The sequence below is a fragment of the Biomphalaria glabrata genome, chromosome 14, assembly GCF_947242115.1.
Source record: "Biomphalaria glabrata chromosome 14, xgBioGlab47.1, whole genome shotgun sequence".
NCBI lineage: Eukaryota > Metazoa > Mollusca > Gastropoda > Planorbidae > Biomphalaria > Biomphalaria glabrata.
This window is the reverse complement of record NC_074724.1, coordinates 1,002,982-1,022,771: the sequence shown is the minus strand read 5'-3', so window position 1 is coordinate 1,022,771 and position 19,790 is coordinate 1,002,982. Positions and strand designations below refer to the sequence as shown.

Below are 19,790 nucleotides of genomic sequence, written 5' to 3'. Positions count from 1 at the left end.
TCCTGGTTCTAATGCAAGCATGTATCACAGAACGGGTCAACTGTTTAAAACTCCTCTGTGTATGGAACAAGCAGAAATCAAGACCAGTCACTAGTGTTTGGACCAGACTGCCTCCCATTTATCAAGCGACCCTCGTATCTTACCATGAACAAAACTTTTTCTCCCATTGCCCATTCTCGGATCAAGTTCAAATTTGACATTTTTATTCATAGTCGATGACAATACACAACAGACTAAGGTGAAGGCTGAAAACATAATGACTCTTTTCTAACTCAGGGGCGTAGCTAGGAATTTTCCATCGTTTGGGGGCCCGGGGGCTTGACCTCTTGGGGACCCTGCATTTTGCGTAATATTTAGTTTTTAATGTAAAAAAAACACTCCTTTTGGAGGCCCCCCTCAATAGTGGGCCGGGGGGATTTTCAAATTCTCCCCCCCCCCTAATCCCCCCAACCTAGCTACACCACTGTTCAAACTGCAGATTTTTTTTCAATCTTAAATCTAACTAGGTGGTGAGGTTTTATTTTATTTATATTTTAAGTCGCTGTTGCCCAAAAGAGCAGTTTCAAACTTGAGTCTTGGTGGATAGGAAGACTTTTAGTCTAATTTAATTCTTTTTAGTCCAAATGTTTTGTTAGTAAAATGTTTTCAATCTTTCGGATATTCCTTCTGAGTTGACTTGAAGACAATCTACATCCTAGTCCAAACTTCCAAAAGGACGACTCGATATTGCAGCGGGCAGGCTTTGAACCCGGGGGCATCGAGTCAACTGTACGACAGTCCAGTGCGCATACCTCACGACCTGGCAGCCATGTCTAATATGGAGATGACAATCAACTGACGGTTGCCGTATTGTTATGAATGTGTGTGTGTGTTAGGATCTTTCTCTCTAGTTCTGTAGTCAGAGTCCATCCAACTCTAGTGACTTTAGTTGGGGGGGGGGGGTAAAGATTGTTGGTCGTTGTGCAGGCCACGTGACTCTCTCGTAAATCGTTGGTCAAAGTAACAGATGACCTAAACATCATCTGACCTATAGTCCGCATGGTCTGAAAGAGTAACTTTACATTTTACCTTTTAGTAGTATCGCTGGTTAACTAAGTTATAACAGTGTCATGCTATAGCGCGTGAGTATGGCTGATTAACTAAGTTATAATAGTGTCATGCTATAGCGCGTGAGTATGGCTGGTTAACTAAGTTATTATAGTGTCATGCTATAGCTCGTGGGTTCGATCCTCGTACTGTCTACTTCTTTTTCTTCTATTTTTTTTTAATTTTACGAAAAGAACAAATTCAAAATGCCTGACATCATTTATTAAAATTTCAGAGAAATTTTATTATTTTGTAAATTAAAACAATAATTATTAACAGCTACTGTACAGTGTGTCATCTAGACATCAATATCAGCTTCATAAAGTAAAAAGTGATTTGAAGCAAAGTTATTCTAAAATTGCGATATTTTACATTTCCCTTGTTAGATAAGGGGAAAGGCCTCTCTTGAACACATTGATCTTCAAACGATGGAGATTAGTTAAACACGGTAAACCGGCAGGGTAAATAATCCACGAATTAACCATTTCTATGGATTGATCCTAATAGCCTCCCTTTTCATCTACCACACTTTAAAAAAAAAATTAAAAAAAAGAACCAAAAAAAAAATAAATCTATGTATGTCTCTCTTTTGTTTTTCTTTATCTCTCAGTCTATTTTCTTTCTCCATTTCTCTCATTATCTCTCTTTTATTCCGTCGTACTCTCTCTCTCTCTCTCTCCGTTGACACTGTGTTTATGTGTATGTGTTTGTTGCTATTCCACTTAGTATGAAAGCTCATATAGTGTTGTGTGTAGCCTGTGTTATGTGAGAGTATTTTATTAATGAGTCTGATGGATCCATCGTCTAGTGTTGGCATCGCTTATTGAGTTCAGTGTTCCTTAGTGCAATATTTAGCTTCTAAGTGTATTGTTTAAGCGAACTCTCTCGCTTTCTCTTTCTCTTTCTTTCTTTTCCACTTCCTCTCTCTCTCTCTTTCTCTCCTTCTCTTTCCCACTTACTCTCTCTCTCACGATAGATTCTCTTTGTGGCGGGGCTCCAGTCTCTCTTTCTCTGTTATTCTCTCTCTATTTTTCTCTTTTTCTCTCGTCTTAGCTTAAATAATAATAATTATAAGGCTTGTGTTCGAGTTCGAAGATGAATGAGGAATGCAATATTTCTCGTGGATACACAGTCCCAGCTGTGACCTACATATTTTGCCACATCAAGGACAAGCAGAACCTTGGTCCGGCTGTGGTCGATCAAGATTTTCTACATGCGAGGCTAGGCTAACACTAGACGTTGGATACATCAAACTCTTTAATAACACACTCTTACATAACACACGGGACACTCACAATAAAAAAAAGCTTGCTTACAAACACATACACATAAACACAATGTCAACATTTCTATATTTTTCTTTTTCTTATTCTCTCTTTTACTCTCTCTTTGTCTCTCTCTCTCTCTCTCTCTCTCTCGTTATTTGGTATGCTTTGATTCTAGTCTCCTCCCTTTTTTTCTACAAAACTTTATTTTTTTTTTAAATGAAGATAGCGTTACTACAAAAGTAAATAATCAATGGCGGTCTGAGCATTGCACGGGACCCTGGGCGAGTACCATTAGGGACACGAATATTTGTACGATGGACTGAAGGTGACTATATATTCTCTTTGTGGCGGGGCTCCAACCTCTCTCTCTTTCATCTTCCATATAAGTCTTTATCTCTCTCTTATTTTCTCTCTCTCTGTTTTCCCTTTTTCATTTCTCCCCTTTTTCCTCCCTGTTACACGTTCTCTCTTTCCAACTCTTTCTTTTTCTCGTTCTCTATCTCTCTCTCTCTTTCTCTCGTTCTCCATCTCTCACTCTCTTTTTCTCTCGTTCTCCATCTCTCTCTCTCGTTCTCCATCTCTCTCTCTCTTTCTCCATCTCTCTCTCTCGTTCTCCATCTCTCTCTCTCTCTTTTTCCTTTTCCATCTCTCTCTCTCTCTCGTTCTCTATCTCTCTCTCTTTCTCTCGTTCTCCATCTCTCTCTCGTTCTCCATCTCTCTCTCGTTCTCCATCTCTCTCTCTCGTTCTCCATTTCTCTCTATCTCTCTCTCTCTCTCTCATTCTCCATCTCTCTCTCTCGTTCTCCATCTCTCTCTCGTTCTCCATCTCTCTCACTCTCATTGACTCTCTCTCTCTCTCTTTCTCACGTCGCAGTCATGACCTGTTGTGCTTTTCGTGTATTTTCCTTGAGAGCTATTAGTTGATAAACTCTTTGTCCGGTGAACTTATTATTGTTTTGAACGAATGTTCATTGAATCTTCGTCACTTTTCAGCAGCACAGAAACACATTTTTACTTCTCTTAATCTTGTAACATGAATTCAGTTTTTCTAATGGTATTTAGTTGGCTAGCGATATCTCAATATTGTATGCTTGACATTGTTATTGATGTTGTCTATATTTGATTTTTATTTATATAATCTCGCTGAATCTGAGTAGCTTTACATTTAAGATCTAAATTTAGGGGAAAAAATGAAATAAAAGTTTCGCGCAAAAATTAAACTAATAAGTGCTTGGCAATAAAATATAATTTTGGCCTTTAGACATTTAAATGTTGGCTCAAAAAACAAACAAACATTTGGGTTAAAATTGCGAAAAACAATCACTAAGTTTTAAGTTTTTTTCTTGAAAATGACAAAGTTGTTATCAGCTTTTTGCAGTCGAAGAGAATTGGGAGACTTATTGATAATCAATAATAGCATATGCATCCTCTGTTTGGGACCCCTCAACTCAAGAAAACATTAAGAAACTAGAACAGACACAAAATAGAGCAGTGCGATTCATAACAAACGAATATTCACATTTGACTAGAGTAACACCTTTAGTAAAATCACTAAATTTAGAAAGCCTTCAGGACAGAAGGCTCAAAAGTAAAGTAGCAATAATACATAAACCACTGAACCATAATCTTCAAATACAAAAACAAAATTTAATAAAATACTCTGAAAGACACAAAGATAAAGGCACATTCCTCGTCCCATATGCTAGGACAAATTTGTACAAATACTCCCTCTTCCCTAGTGCTATTAGAGCATGGAATGGGTTGCCTGAGCTAGCCAGGAAAACCAGTGACTTGGCAGAATTTAAGTCATTGGTTAATATGCATGACTAAATGCATGACGCGTAGGACGTAATCATCTTCTTTTTTGAAGTAACGTCTGTATTATATAAGATAAGTTAAGAGAATCCTCAGGGCCAAGAATTATATATTGTACATTGACAATAAAATATGAATTTATAACTTCTAATACAGCTCTACGTTGCTACATGACGCGATTTCCTAGAAGGCGCTCCACATATTATAATCATGTTTGTCTATTTATGGTGACGAGATCGGGAATTCGCTTTTTAGATACTTAATGCCAAAATAAATTTTACGGTAACGAAACATATTTAAACCAATAGAACAGTCGACAGTCGAGTTCTCGCGATGTGGCCAATAAGTTGACAATTTTTCTCACTTCTTTTTGCATACCTTGAAAGTTCAAAGAAAATCACCAAAGCCGTTTTTTTAAAATAAAAATTACAAATACGAACATTTAAGCATTGCTCTATTAATTGTATATGACATTATTAGGAATATCCTCAAGTATAAGTTTTCAATGTCCTATGACGTGGATGGGAGAGTCTCCAAAAATAGCGTTCCACAGTCACATGACAAAGTTTTCTACGAGAGTAACCATAGCGACAGTCGTTACGACAGAAGGAAGCCAACAACATGTAAGTATATGTTGAAATAGTTTAGGAAGTTGTTGAGACTGTAGGGATGTGAAAAAAAAATTAAGTCACGTAAGTTTAATGATTATTTATGTTAGTTTTGTGTGTAACTATATTCTAATGTATAATTATGTAAACGATTTATAAGAAAGTGGCACCTAATGTAGATATCCAAGACTTCATCTAGATTCCAATCAATTTAGTTTTTTTGTTCAATGTAACTTAGTGTTATATTTTTTATAAGGTTGGGATTGGTGTGTGTTTATAATAAGGGTAACAAGCGGCAAGTGTCACATAAAGAAATTCACAAACCTGTTCAATAGTAACATCAAATAATGTGTCTACTCGTATTTCAACAAGATCTTTTTCAACCAAGTCCAGACAAAGTCGCTCAATCTTTCTGTAAGGATTCATTCTCATACAGTTTATTTATTCCGCTTTGCATTCTGGGATTACGTTTAAACTTTCCACGTGTATTTATTGTCAAACAAGACATAAATGTTACTTATTCGTAGCTTTATTTTTGTTAGCAATTGACTAGCTCAGTGGTACATGTTCAATTTAAAGGATGAAGAGAAAATTTCGATTTTTTTTATATGATATTGTATTTAAATGTCAGTATAGAATAGTGGTTCTCAACCTTTGAAGCTCGGCGACCCCTTTTTACAATCCCCCACTCTGCTTTGACCCCCCGCAGAGAGCAATAGAAGAGTAGACCAAAAAAATATTTTTTGATGGTCTTTGGCGACCCCTGACAAATCTTCATTCGACATCCATGAGGGTCGCGACCCACTGGTTGAGTACCCATTTTATAGAACCTTCAACTCCTTCCTTTATATTTTAGACCAACAAGAAGAGACAGTTGATTCAGATCTAAGTGAATAGAGAAACATTTTTTTACTTTCAATTATCGAAGAGTTTCGTCTTGTTGATTTTTTTACAATATGATGAGTGTGACGAACACACTTGCCGGGGATTCTATGATCAAACTTGACAATTCAATAAAATGAAGAAAGAAACATGTCTTTGTATTTTCTTTCAAACTTCTTTAGTGATACTTCTTCAACTTTCACATCAAATTAACTTCTCAATTCAATAACAACTTGACTTAATACTTCATAAATAAAACTTAGATACATAAAACTTCACTTAGTATTACTTCAAATTCAACTAATAAAACTTTAATTAATGGACCCGCTAATATCACAAAACGTATAACCATTACTAATCGAGGACTAAGCGAGGACCCCCTTCTAATTGACTTTCCCTTAATTTATACCTTTCTTAATCGTACATTCCAAAATCATGGAAACTTCTCCCCTAATTATTTTAGTAACTTTGACCTTCTAAAAGCTGATGTGTGCTATTTTTTTCTATTAACCTCTTTCTTTGTTTGGATACCTAAAATTAACTTGTTTACGCTGAACACTTGCACTGGTTTGACCTCAAGCTTCCAGAAACTGATCAAAATAGGTCACAGACTCGACTCGTGACAATGAGAAACAAAAATAGTGTATACATCTTAAAAACATATACCATAATATTTCAGATAGGCAAACACTACTGCAAATAAACGCATCTCTGCACATTGTGATCAACATGGTCCCACAACATCGGATGTTAGTCTCCAATGCTTAATTAGAATAAAAGTCTTAAATAAATGCTCAATTATTCATGTCATTGCCAAAAGGCCCCATCGAAATGTAAGTCAGCCCCAGCGAACAAAGATTTGCTCTAGACCCAGTACGTCAGAAACGCTTTGTAGTGATCCAATGCGGCCACCCCCTCCTCCCCAGTGAGATCACTTTAATATTTGTTAGTAGTTATAAGACAAATAGATATCAATTTAAATACAAGGGGGCGCTTCACTGTTAGGGAAACTTTTTGATTATAAAGAAATAATCGGAATTTCCTTAAATGACTTTTTAGTCTATGTCTGTGTTTCCATAAATATAATTCACGAAGTTGTCAGTACAAACACAGAGTCATTAGAAGAAAAAAAAAGACGATTTTCTGCTACTGCTCTCTTGCGCACGCTCCATTGGCTCCCCGTGAAAGCGAGAATCGATTAAAAGGTCGCCACACTTTGTCATCAGTGTATATATAACAATGAGATGCCCTTGTACCTTAGAGAACTGATTACTCCATATGTCCCCCAGAGAGCCCTGCGCTCAATGGACTCAACGCTTTTACTGGTGCAACGTTTCTCCCTCAAAAGCTACGGTCTGCGGGCTTTTTCTGTGCACGGACCAAAGGTTTGGAACTCACTCCCCATTGATTCTCAGACAGGCCACATGCTACACCATGTTTAAGAAGAACATTAAGAACTGTCCATTTGTCATTTGAATTGTGGTGTTTGTGTTTGACATGTCATTAAAGCGCCTAGAGCCTACATTTTTTTTGTTAACAGCGCTTTATAAATAAAATAATTATTATTATTATATTTCAAAGTTATTTCTTCAATGTATTTTTTTTTATTTATCTAATTTTTTTTCTAATATAGAATTGTATAATAGTGATCCGTAGAAAAAAATTAGGTTTCTATTGATGTTGTATAAATTTAGATCTAAAACTGGGCTAATCATTTTTTTTTAACATAACAAAATCTAAAGTGCAGATGATGTTTAAATGGCCATCTGTTTCTTTGGTCAACAGTTAACAAGCAGGGAGTCTTGTGGCCAGCATAACGACCCGTACCCATCGGAGTTTTGAAATTCAAAATACCAGTCTTCATTGAGATTCGAACCCAGGACCCAAGGTTCGGAAGCCAAGTACTTAACCGCTCAACCACCTTGCCTTCTGACATGGACACGGTAGATAACTTTTGATTTACGAAGTGGCATGTGTGTGGTAATAATTGCACGTATATGTTTGTATCTGAATGTGTGAGTTTATAATTCAATGTATAGCATGTGGTAAAGAAAAAAATAAACGTATCAGATAGTGACATTTAATATAGACACATATTTTTTGTGACTCTATGTCAATCTAACTGTTTCAATATGACATGTGGACAACATAAATACACTAAATAGAGAAGCTTCTGTGAGTATGAGCAAACAAGCTGGCAACGTAAATATCAAAGCTGCCAGCTTCCGTGGTTGTAATTTTTAGCCTTGGTTCGTCTGACCAGGCATCTCAGACATTTGCGTGGTTCCGGTCAAATGTTGATGGGGCGGGAAAGTTTGTCTGCAGAGTCTTTTGACATGTGAGTTGTGTGGGAGCCATAAGACACTACGCGTAACAGCAGAGTTTGACGCCAAGGCTCTACGGGAGGACTACAAATTGAAGTTCATCTCTCAGGCACCCCTGACATTCAAACAGTTAATATATTAATTAATTTTTACAAAACAAGTAATGGCAATATATTAACGTAAATTAGTTAACAACGAGAGTGTAAATAAGTAATGACACATATTAGTTAACAACGAGAGTGTCAATAAGTAATGATGTATATAAGTTAACAACGAGAGTGTCAATAAGTAATGACATATATTAGTTAACAACGAGAGTGTAAATAAGTAATGACGTTTATTAGTTAACAACGAGAATGTAAATAAGTAATGACGTTTATTAGTTAACAACGAGAATGTAAATAAGTAATGACGTTTATTAGTTAACAACGAGAGTTTAAATAAGTAATGACGTTTATTAGTTAACAACGAGAGTGTAAATAAGTAATGACATATATTAGTAAACAATGAAAGTCTCGATAAGTAATGACGTATATTAGTTAACAACGAGAGTGTAAATAAGTAATGACATATATTAGTAAACAATGAAAGTCTCGATAAGTAATGACATATATTAGTTAACAACGAGAGTGTCAATAAGTAATGACATATACTAGTTATAAACGAGAGTGTAAATATCAAAGGTTTTGATTATTCGATAATAAAATATAACATAAAGGATGATTATGCATAATAATAAAAACTAGATTAGAAGGCCTAAATTATGTGAAATTATACAACGTAGATCTAGTTAACAGGCATGCACACCTCACATGCAAACAGTTCAGTCCGCCTCGCGATGCCTGCAACCTAATATAAAGTATAATAGCCAAGTAGTGTCCATGCAACTACAGAGAGCTCCAGCCAAAAATCTGTACCCAAACAAAACAGAAAGAAACAATGACGATATTGCGTCCTTAGAAACAGCGCACCATTATATTGCCAAAAATAACAATACACACACACCTAGCAAAGAAGCAATCCATAAGTGAATGACACCTGCTACCCTCTCCCGTCGTCCTGCGTGAGGTTTTAACTAGGAAGTAAAATATTATTATAACCCTATTCGAGACGCAAAAGGGTTAGCAGCTGACATATGTGACACAGGCCAGAGACACATTGTGTATGATAGATATAGGTTCAGATAATATTTTACTAGATCCATAATCAGTGTAGGCGTATAAATAGATCTATCTAGTGTTAAGAGACTTGTATATCTTGTAAAAAGTATTCCTGTCAGACCCTGCATTTAAGATATGTAGTGCAGACTCTGTTATTAAGATCATCTTTTCATGTGGCCTACAGTTAACGAGGGTGTCTTGCGACCATACAACGACCATCTACAAGTGCTCATTTCCTAGTGTCAGTAAAGAATGGAATGGGTTGCCTGAATTAGCCTGAAAAACTAAAGACTTATCAGGAGTTTAAGTTAATGATTAACATGCATGTCTAGATTGACACTTGAAATGCATAGAACATAATTATCTTCTTTTTTAAATTAACATCTGTACTATTTAAATCACTTAAGCTACAACGGTAAATTTAAGTTAGACTCTGGTGTTGATCTATTGCTGTGGGTTGTTTAGAAAACATATACCAACTTGTGTAAAATACTTAAGAAAAACTATAGATACTTAACAACTGTTTAATCCAGAAAATAAAGGGGCACAGTCCAAATGTCGACAGTTACTAAAGATAATGTCTTGCCACTAAGAGGAGTGAGTCGTTCTTTCATGTCGTCTCTAACCGTTACAATCTATTGCATATATTCTATTCAATTAATATCCCAAAATTCCTATGTCCGTCTAAAAATAGTCTATTTATAGTCTCGTCAAATTCCCAATAAAGAAAACCTCTGTGGCATTTTACGTCTCGAGAGACGATCGTTTCCTTTTGCTTGACAGTAATATGTTGTCCCAGACTCTTTTCTGCAAGCGTGACATGGTGGCCATTGCTTTGGCTATCCTGTTGTTTATGTCTTTATCCAGTAGAGTGTTGTTGGATATGATGGAGCCAAGGTAACAAAAGTGATCAACATTTTCTAGTGGTTGGCCATTAATGCTTACTTGAGGTGCAGTGTTTGTGTTTTGGACAAGTATCTTAGTCTTGCTTTGACTGATGTTTAAGCCGAACTTCTGGCAAGCAGCAGATAGTTTGTCAACCAGGGACTGTAGCTGAATATCAGAATCAGCCACAATAGCAGCATCATCAGCATACAGGAGTTCCTTGACGAGTAGCTTCCTAACCTCGGTTTTGCCCGCAGCCTTGATACATTAAACCTATAACACTATATAAACTACCATAACTAATTAGATCTTAGGTAATGTAGAAAATATATATCTACATCTAAATTCACATTAGCTTCTAGTCTAGATTTATAAACAAGTTAATTAATACTACATTTAGTCTATTGATATGTAAATCTTTAGAGTTTAGATATAGACCTACTTAGATTTAAATAAAAGTTATTGCATCTAGATAAAATCTAAAATATAAAGAAAAAGTAGTCCTACAAGATCTATAGACTAATTCTAAAACTGTAAATATCTTTGTTTAAAAAAAAAATAATAGAAATCAACTAGACAGGATCTAGAATGTACTCTTTAAAATGTAGATATAGTTACAGACTTTTTTTTCTAATTGCAAAAAATTCAGACAGGATGACTAGGGATAGAGCAGGCAGAATTCATACCCAAGACTATGGAGAGACAACTATTATTGCATATCCCACTACCAGGCTGCTAGATCTTGATAAAAAAAATACTCCATTTTTGTAATAAGGATACTATTATTATTATTCAAAATAATATACATAAGAAATTCTAGACTATTGTATTTTTTTTATTTGTGGTTTCTTTATAATTGTGTTATTCGACTTATAATTTTTAATTCTTTTATTACTTATTTTCATTTATATCATTTTGTTTTCTATCATAAGGAAATTGTCATTTAGATTTATAATCTAGATCTAGTACTCAAAAAGTAGTTTTAAAGTTAATTGGAGCTCTGAATTGAAATCCAGACTACCAAAGCCTGATGAATTATTATTTTTTACATTTCATTTTAAAGCATTTCGCATGGGTCTAAGTGAAAAAAAAATGCGATTAATCTTAGTTGAAGCAATTTATTAAACAACAAAATATTAATTTAATTTTACTACACAAGCAAAAAGATATAAAAATATTTTTTTTCTGAGAATATTTCATTGATGTAAATTTGTTTATATATAAAGAAAAAAATTAAAGCAACTTTATGTACATATTTTGTTCTAATTTCCAGAACCTTGAAGACCCAAGTTTTCTTCAAGACACCTGTGGACTTAATGGTATTAAATCAGCGTGAAAGAAAACCTAAAATTAAAAAGTTTTATGGTTTTATTTTATTATCAAATTTTTCACTAGAATTTAGCACAATAATAGTCAACATGTCAGATTCAGTTGTTGCAAAGTTAGGTCTATGTTCAACTTCTAAAACTATATATAAAATCTTTAGTAAAATCTTTAGTATCTTTTCTATGAAAAAAATGCAGTATTTTGAAAAAAATATTCTTTTTTTTTTCTTTTAAAAGAAAAAATCTGTAAAAAATTAGATTAACTGACACATGTATTTAAACTATTTCAGTTTGTCTAAAGGATCAGACTGACCTAGCAGACTCCTCCAGTCTTGGGGGTGAGAATCAAGATACAGGTAAACATTTGTAAATGTTTAGATAGAGAAAGATTTTTGTATAAGTCTATTTTCTAATAATAATAAAAGAAAAGAATATATAAAATAGTTATTTGACTTTCATCCTTTAAGGTCTTCATCATTTGACCAATGACCAGTTTAAAGTCCAGTCAGATGAGGTTAAAGGTCCACTAATTGGTAACTTTTGAGTTTAATGTTTATTGTATAAACTGTAGAGATCAACACATGACTTAGACTTGATCTATTTATAGATATCTTTTGATTGACTCAATACTGTACATTGTGATGTAAACATTTTAACAAGTTTATTTCCTTGTTCTCCAGGTGATCATGAAACTCAGGAGTCAGAAGGTGGAGAAGCTGATCTACACAAATATCTTGTAGGCTGTAAGAAGAATCCAGGTCATATACAGTTTATACCTGTTGATACATTCAACTTAAAACATTTACCTGAAGGTTTTCAAGACAATGATTTGTATGAACTCATTAAAGTTAAAGCTGACCTCACAGTTAGAGTTAGTGTGGAAATGTCAAGTCCACACAGACCAAAGTTTTATCCAAAGACAACTGAACCATATCCATTTTCTAACATGATTGAGAGAAGAATCTTGAGGACAGGAAGTGGAAGTGTGTGGTATGTAAACAAGTTTCAAGATGGAGTCTCACAAGATGGACGTTATAGACTTACTGCTTACACAAAATGTTGGTGTAGAAAATGTAAAGGTTCAAATTCAGCCAGCAATGTGTGGTGGGAGTTTGATGTGACCACAGCCACACATTTGGTTTTTGATGTTATTGAGGCCAACCACACGACCCTGAGATTGTTTTATGATAGAGATGACAGTCCAGAGGTCAGTGTTGATAAGGTCAGTGTTCTAGATTTAAACATTGATTATGACTTGTGTAGGTTGAACTGTGTGACATGTGATAAAACTTTAGGAAATAAACTGATGGGAATGTGGGAACATTTTAAAAATATCAGGGAGAAAGTCTTGAACAAATACAAAGAGTCTAGATCTCAACATAAGTTGACCTTTATAGTGTCACATCCTCATGGATGTTCTAAACAGGTCAGTGTTGGTCAATGGAAAGAAAGACTAGAGGTGGGTGATTATAGATCTAAGTTAACTTATACAACTTGTACATGTCCAGGAAGTAGTGGAGCACATGTCTACTGTCTGGGGTATGGAGACTTGACTTGGCCTGAACTTGTCCACAGTGGAAGTTTCAAGTCTGGATTAAATTACAGCGGGGTTGGTCTTGTCTAGTGAGTTGTTTTCCTTGTGAGTTGTCCAGCTCCACCATGAAGATGTCTTTGAGAACCTTTGACATTCTGAACGTTAAACTCAAATGTCTCTTTAGTCTTGAGTTATGTAAATAAATTGTGTATGTTATCTTTAAATTTACAATGTTTTGTTTCCTTTAATTTATCTATGTTGTACTTTGTAATTTACATTTACAATAATTAAAACATGTTTAAATGCAAACAAAATCTACCAAGTGTAGATCTTGAACTTGATTTTAACATTAGGTTTGTGGAAATAATTATTAGATGTGATATATATATATTCTTTCATTTAAAATGTAATTTAAAAGTTTACAAATATTTCAAAAACAAAAATGTTTTCAAGGAAAAAAAAATGAATTGAAAAAAAAATATAGTGCGTTGTTTGATATTCATTTTTTAAAGTTCTTTTTGTTCAAGCAGCCATGTTTGTTTTTCAAGGAAAATAACTGATAAATATTAACTTTTTAAAATCAAAACACTGTTGTCTTTTGATGCACCTTTAAAAAATTACATTTAATATTCTGCGTCTTATTTTAACAGTGTTATTTAAAATATGTCGACGAGGAGGCTGTGCTGGTAACGAAACAAATAAATAATTTGTGATAATTAGTTCATGGTATTAAATAATTTATTAAAACAAAACAACACCCACTAAATTTTAATATCCGAATCCTGAAGACCAAGAATGTTGTATTTAACTTTATAGGACTATATTACTATATGAACGTATTTTTACATTGAAAACATTTACATAACTAGAAGATTCATGGAGTGCCTACTGTAATAGTGTATGGATTGATAGAAGCTCGCGTATTTCTACAAGATTTTGATAAGAACCTTGATGCTTTACTGTATTGCCAGAACTTGGTAAGTACATTAGAAGTATATAAAAGTAAAATACCCTTTTAGACCTTATGATCTATGGGGTAGGTCATGTAAAGGTCGTCTGTTTCTGCGGTCAGGGTTAACGAGGGTGTCAAGTGCCTAGCACAACGACCAACTGCCTTTGCTTTTCTCAACAATCATTAAGTAGGCCTATCCATTAGAGCTGGGTGGACTTAGAGGGGAAGCAAAGAAATGTATCACTTAGCCACCGCCCCTCCAAACACAATAAGATCGACAGAGAAACATTTTAAAACTAAATACATTTCACAATAATTTCAGACCTACTAAGATAACTTATCGGAAAACATCGACCCTAGTGACGCCACTGCTTAAAAAAACACATAGACATCTCTTTTATTTTCACGTTAGCTAGTCAACTAGTAACGCTGATACAAATAAGAAGTACCGGCCTTAGGCCGATTTAATCGATTTCTTAAATTGGGACCAGCACCTGACAAGGGCCTATCACAATCAGCCATGGCTCTTGTCACATGCTTTGAAAGAAGTAGGACTTCAAGGGTTAACATATTAAGTGTATCGTACGATTGGCATAACTTAAATTACCCACTGGCACATTTTATATTTAAGTTGCTTCCTCTACATAAATGTTGATGCAATGATGTAATTAATAGTTGTAAATGAATAAATGCTGTATTACTGTTACACACTTGACTGGTCACTACTAATAAGTCGCGAATGTCGTAGATAGCTGGATTCGTGCTTCGTGGAGTCAGACATGATAGGAGACGAACATAGATGTTCCAGATTAACACAAAATAGAGCAGTGCGATTCATAACAAACGAATATTCACATTTGACTAGAGTAACACCTTTAGTAAAATCACTAAATTTAGAAAGCCTTCAGGACAGAAGGCTCAAAAGTAAAGTAGCAATAATACATAAACCACTGAACCATAATCTTCAAATACAAAAACAAAATTTAATAAAATACTCTGAAAGACACAAAGATAAAGGCACATTCCTCGTCCCATATGCTAGGACAAATTTGTACAAATACTCCTTCTTCCCTAGTGCTATTAGAGCATGGAATGGGTTGCCTGAGCTAGCCAAGAAAACCAGTGACTTGGCAGAATTTAATTCATTGGTTAATATGCATGACTAAATGCATGACGCGTAGGACGTAATCATCTTCTTTTTTGAAGTAACGTCTGTATTATATAAGATAAGATAAGATAAGATAAGGCTGCCTATGCCGGCGCTGATTGTTTGAGAATTGTGCTATTGAACTTCAGTTCCCCATTTTAAACCATGAGGTACTGAGATAATAACAAGAATCCCTTATTATGCAAGCGTTTGTTAAAATTGCGTTCTAAGTAAGAATTAAACTAATTGATATAGAATACATGTATAGAAAACTTTGGGTTATATATATATTTATGATATAAGTACTTTAAATGGGTATTGCTAACTTTATCCGTTGCTACTGGTAATATATCTGATAAAGAGGTTGTTATTTTCTTTCAAGTAATCCTATTAAAACAAACAATGATTTGCCTTTATTATCAATTATCCGTTTTTACCAAGAGCAGCTTTTTGTGGATGTCTTGATCCATATTAAAACGATAATACACCAATAAAAATGCTTCATTATCAGGTAAAGTTGACTCGCTCAGCTTTATATAGAAATATGTCAATTTGCAAATAATTACATAAGAAGCTTTCAATGTGACAACTTATTTCAATAATGGGCTTTCAATGTGTTTCGTTGCTTAAATGTATTTTATAGTGCCCGATGCCAGTTTGTGTACAACGAAGTTGTAAAATTTAACGGGCTGATTAAAACATATTTTTCGCGCTAATTAAAAGACACTTCAAGTCGCTTGCAAACATCTTTTCTTTGTGATGTCGATGCAAGTATTGTGTCCACTGTAAATATTTTCTCAACGTTATCATATTTGGCAGACTAAATATTTCAGATCCATTTTCTCAGGGTGGGGTCGTTATGGCGTTACATGAAACTTTGATCGCCTAATCATCACTCTTCATCTTTTTCCCAGGCTTGGGACCGACAGGAAAAAAAAACACAGGCAGAGAAAATATATCTACTGTCAACTTCTGTGGGAGAACCAAACAAAGAACTATTGCAAAGAAATAGACAATTGAATAAAACCAACTACCAATTTAGCATGTCAACCACCAGAGTGGAATCCGCAAGGAAAGTGGGCAGGCCTAAAACAAACCTGAAAGAAGTCGGTCTTCTTCCACGCTGAGGATACTGGAATGACATGGAAGCATAAAAAGAAAGCTGCTCAGAACCGAATTCGATGGAGTGGTGGGGCTCTGCGCAGTTCATCTCATATGTTGGTCTTGTCATCTGAACACCCCAGCATAAAAATGAGAACGAAGACAAATAAGAAGTAGGCTCCTCTGTGGGCTCACAGAAAGAAGTCATTCCAACAAGTCGAAGTTTAATTATAGATAAAATTTGATATTATGAAAACTTTTATGACATAATTTCAGGATTCATATCCAAGCAACAAAATTAGGTCATCGCCTGGACAAATGATTCAAATATAAATCGTTTATAATCTTATCTGCTATATTTTCGCAAGATTATATTTCGCCAATAGAGATGTTCTAATGCTGATAAAGACAAAGCTGTTCCAAATATTATTTTTGCTTCCGATTCGCTAAGCTTAAAAAAACATTTTTTTTGCGGTTGACTTTCTTAATTAAAAGAAATTTGGTTTTCTAATTTTTGTTATAATATATATTTTAATATAATACAATTGCTAAGAGATTTATTAAATCAATGTTTTAATGAGCATGTGTTTTATAAATATCTCAATTATTTGGATTATCGATCCGTAGAAAATATTTTTTAGAAACCTATAAATTATTTCTCTTCTATCACTGTGTATTGCCTAATCTATCTAACAGCTTATAGTTTTACGTTTCATTACAGGAATAGGAAAAGAAACGGGCATTGTTATAATCTAAATAAACAGAGAACGTCGTACTTAGACTCTGGGAATAGAATTCAATAGATGTTAAAGAATGGAAATGCTTTAGTAAAAACTTTACTTATTACAAGCATAAAACGAGATCAAGAGTGAATATGAGTGAATTTCAAAGAGAGAGAGAGAGAAATAGAGAGAAAGCAATGGAGAGACAGCGCGAGAAAAAAAAGAGAGAAAGACACAGAGGTGCAGAAAAGAAAAATTCAGGAAAGGGTAATAATGCCATATTTATATTTTGAATATTTCAAGTGTTCTCTGGATTGTGGTGATGTCTTTGTTGTATTGATACAGTAATCAGTTCTGGAGAACCCATTATAGGCGAGGATTGAACTTACCTTACAGTTCTGGAGCTAGATAGGTGAGACTTAACTTACCTTAAGGGCGCTTTGAATCTCTCCAAGCTAACAGGAGCCGACGTTTAATGCAGCACGATTGAGAAGGACAGCAACTGGCATCAGAGTGTGCGTGTGTGTTTGTATGTGTGCCTGTGTTATGTGTATTTGTGTGTTTGTCAATGTGTGTGTGTGTTTGTCAATGTGTGTGTGTGTTTGTCAATGTGTGTGTGTGTGTTTGTCAATGTGTGTATGTGTGTTTTTTTTCATGCGTGTGTGCACATGTGTGTGTGAGTGCGTGCGTTCGTATATTTTTAGTGATTTTAAGACTGTTTAAGAAACATTTGATCAGTGATGCCCAATATCCGGACTGCCTAAACGTTGGTACAATGTATCCGAAATCCCGCCTTCGAAAACAAAGAAGCTCAAAGAGGTATCTACACGTACGTTAGGGCACACACATTTTTGTTTATGGATTGGTACAAGGACCTTTTAAAGTGTGCGTTTATCTGTTTATAAAATGGAACTCTGAGTGTAGAATCTACCAGTGAACGGATCTTTCATTTGTGTGGAATATGATAATAAGCCAACATATTTGTGTTGTGAAAATAAAAGCTTGGCATGTAAACGGCAGATCTACAAGAGCTTGGGGTTCGGGCGCGGAGACGAAAGTCAAGGAGAGATCTGATTGGAAAGATGTGTTAATCAGACAAGAGACTACTATGGGCTGTAGCGCCACTGGGATAAAACATATATGACATCATTCGTTGTTAAACTACGCCTAGATATAAGATGATTTATGAGAATATTGAACATAAAGAGACATGAAATTAGTCGGTGATAAATTTAGCTACAATGTTGTTTATATTTTAAGTAGAAAAATGAAGACATTTCTCGACGCGTCAATAAAAATTAAACTTCAAAGATCCCATCAATTAAAATTAGTACTAGATCCACGGGTTTATATAAAAATAGTTTCAGGTGAATTTCTGTTCTTTTTTATTTCATTTAATTGCACCCCCCACGCCGGGACATGAATGCGGTAATTAAAATGGCCCACAGGTCAAACTTGTTTGGGCATCAGTGAATTAGACAATTAAAAAAAAATTAAAAAAAAATAAAAGAAAAAAATCTGTAAAAAAAAATTTAGCATTCAAACTAGATCAATTGATATCTAGTTAGTAGAACATGTGATTAAACTAGGGACTTTTAATGTCTAAAAATACTTATAGACTTGATTTAGATCCAATCTAGATTAAGAATAATTAAATATAGAGAAGATGGCATATTAGTCAATAGTTGATCTAGATCTACATTATTTCATTATTTATAAGGTGGGCTACTTAATTATATATACATCATAATACATGGAATATGTTATAAACGTTTACATTTAGATTTATGGATTGATTTAGATTATTGTAGAGTTAGCTCCAAATCTAGATATATAGATTATAGAACTAGATTCAAGACAGGTTCTAGGTCCAGAAAATGTCGCGACATTTCAGTTACCTGAACTGCTATCGAATCGACGAATCCAATGTTTTTTCTTCTATTTTTGCTTCTAAGAAAAAAAAGTCTTACCTGAGCGTAATAAATTATCCAAACTGTTCAGATCATCCGTGTTATTATAATCCAAGATACTTGAAGAATACAATATCCAAACACATTAAATTATCCGAAATGTAAATGTTTGAAAAAGATATCCATCTGTGCACATGTGACATGAGCAGCAATAATCACACGTCTGCTTCTACTGAAAGTAGGTCAAACGTTTTTATGTCTCCAAGAATTCACGTGAAGTTCAAAGTTACACAAGAAGAAACTTCCGGAAAATAATAAAATGCTCTTCATCTCTTGCGTGTTTTGTCTTGTGTGTAGAATTAGTGTATTCAATGTAGCCTACATGTCAATCATGCCCTATGTAGATCTAGTCTATACTGTCTGGGTACATAAGGTGGATTTATTGTGATGGCTACCTTACAATGTGTCCAAGGGCGAACTGGGTGTCAAAATCGGTCCGGGTATTGGTATACAATCGTACCCACAAATTATATTACACGTTCAATTATAATGTCGTCAAGAGATTGTATAAAATTACTAAATGAATAAATTACAACACTTAGACTATGGAATTTCTTAATTTAAACTATTCCTGCTACCATATACATTAAAATATGCATGCAAATAAAGATCCTCCATCAACAAACATATTGCTTGCAATTCACTTTTATTCCTTGCCATTTTCTCAGACGTATGGACTTCAATTTAGAAATACCATTCTTATCAAACCTATTGTGAATATACACGTCCTACGCCCTCAAATGGAGTAATTATAAAAAAAACTTTAAAAAAATATAGAAGATTAGATTGAAGAAATAAAATTGAAACGGCCTCACTATTATATGAATCTGATTGTTACTAATCTATAGTGTACATCTCACAGGAGATCACATCAGCGTAGAAATAATAACTTCTTCAAATAAGCCTTTAGTGTCAATGTTACTACATGCCCTGAGATGAACTCCTAGAAAATGGGCTGTCCGGCTTAGTGCCTCATGGCTACCATACAAGTCGAGTGACTGCCTAGACACG

At 34.5% G+C, this 19,790-nt stretch overlaps 1 protein-coding gene across 3 annotated transcripts in view; it reads left to right on the top strand.

Annotated features, from left to right (window-relative positions):
* LOC106064225 (uncharacterized) overlaps positions 1-13,260 on the top strand; it is a 45,170-nt gene extending 31,910 nt beyond the window's left edge. Inside the window, exons 1-6 of one of the 3 annotated variants that reach the window (XM_056010400.1) lie at positions 4,654-4,792; positions 7,445-7,602; positions 11,302-11,347; positions 11,644-11,709; positions 11,821-11,886; positions 12,034-13,260. In XM_056010400.1, the coding sequence (XP_055866375.1) occupies positions 7,594-7,602; positions 11,302-11,347; positions 11,644-11,709; positions 11,821-11,886; positions 12,034-12,977 (1,131 nt within the window). In that variant the 5' untranslated portion in view covers positions 4,654-4,792; positions 7,445-7,593 and the 3' untranslated portion in view covers positions 12,978-13,260. Of the gene's footprint in view, positions 1-4,653; positions 4,862-7,444; positions 7,603-11,301; positions 11,348-11,643; positions 11,710-11,820; positions 11,887-12,033 lie in introns of those variants that run through there. The other 2 variants (XM_056010401.1, XM_056010402.1) reach the window with 2 other exon arrangements.
* The last annotated feature ends 6,530 nt before the right edge of the window (positions 13,261-19,790 follow it).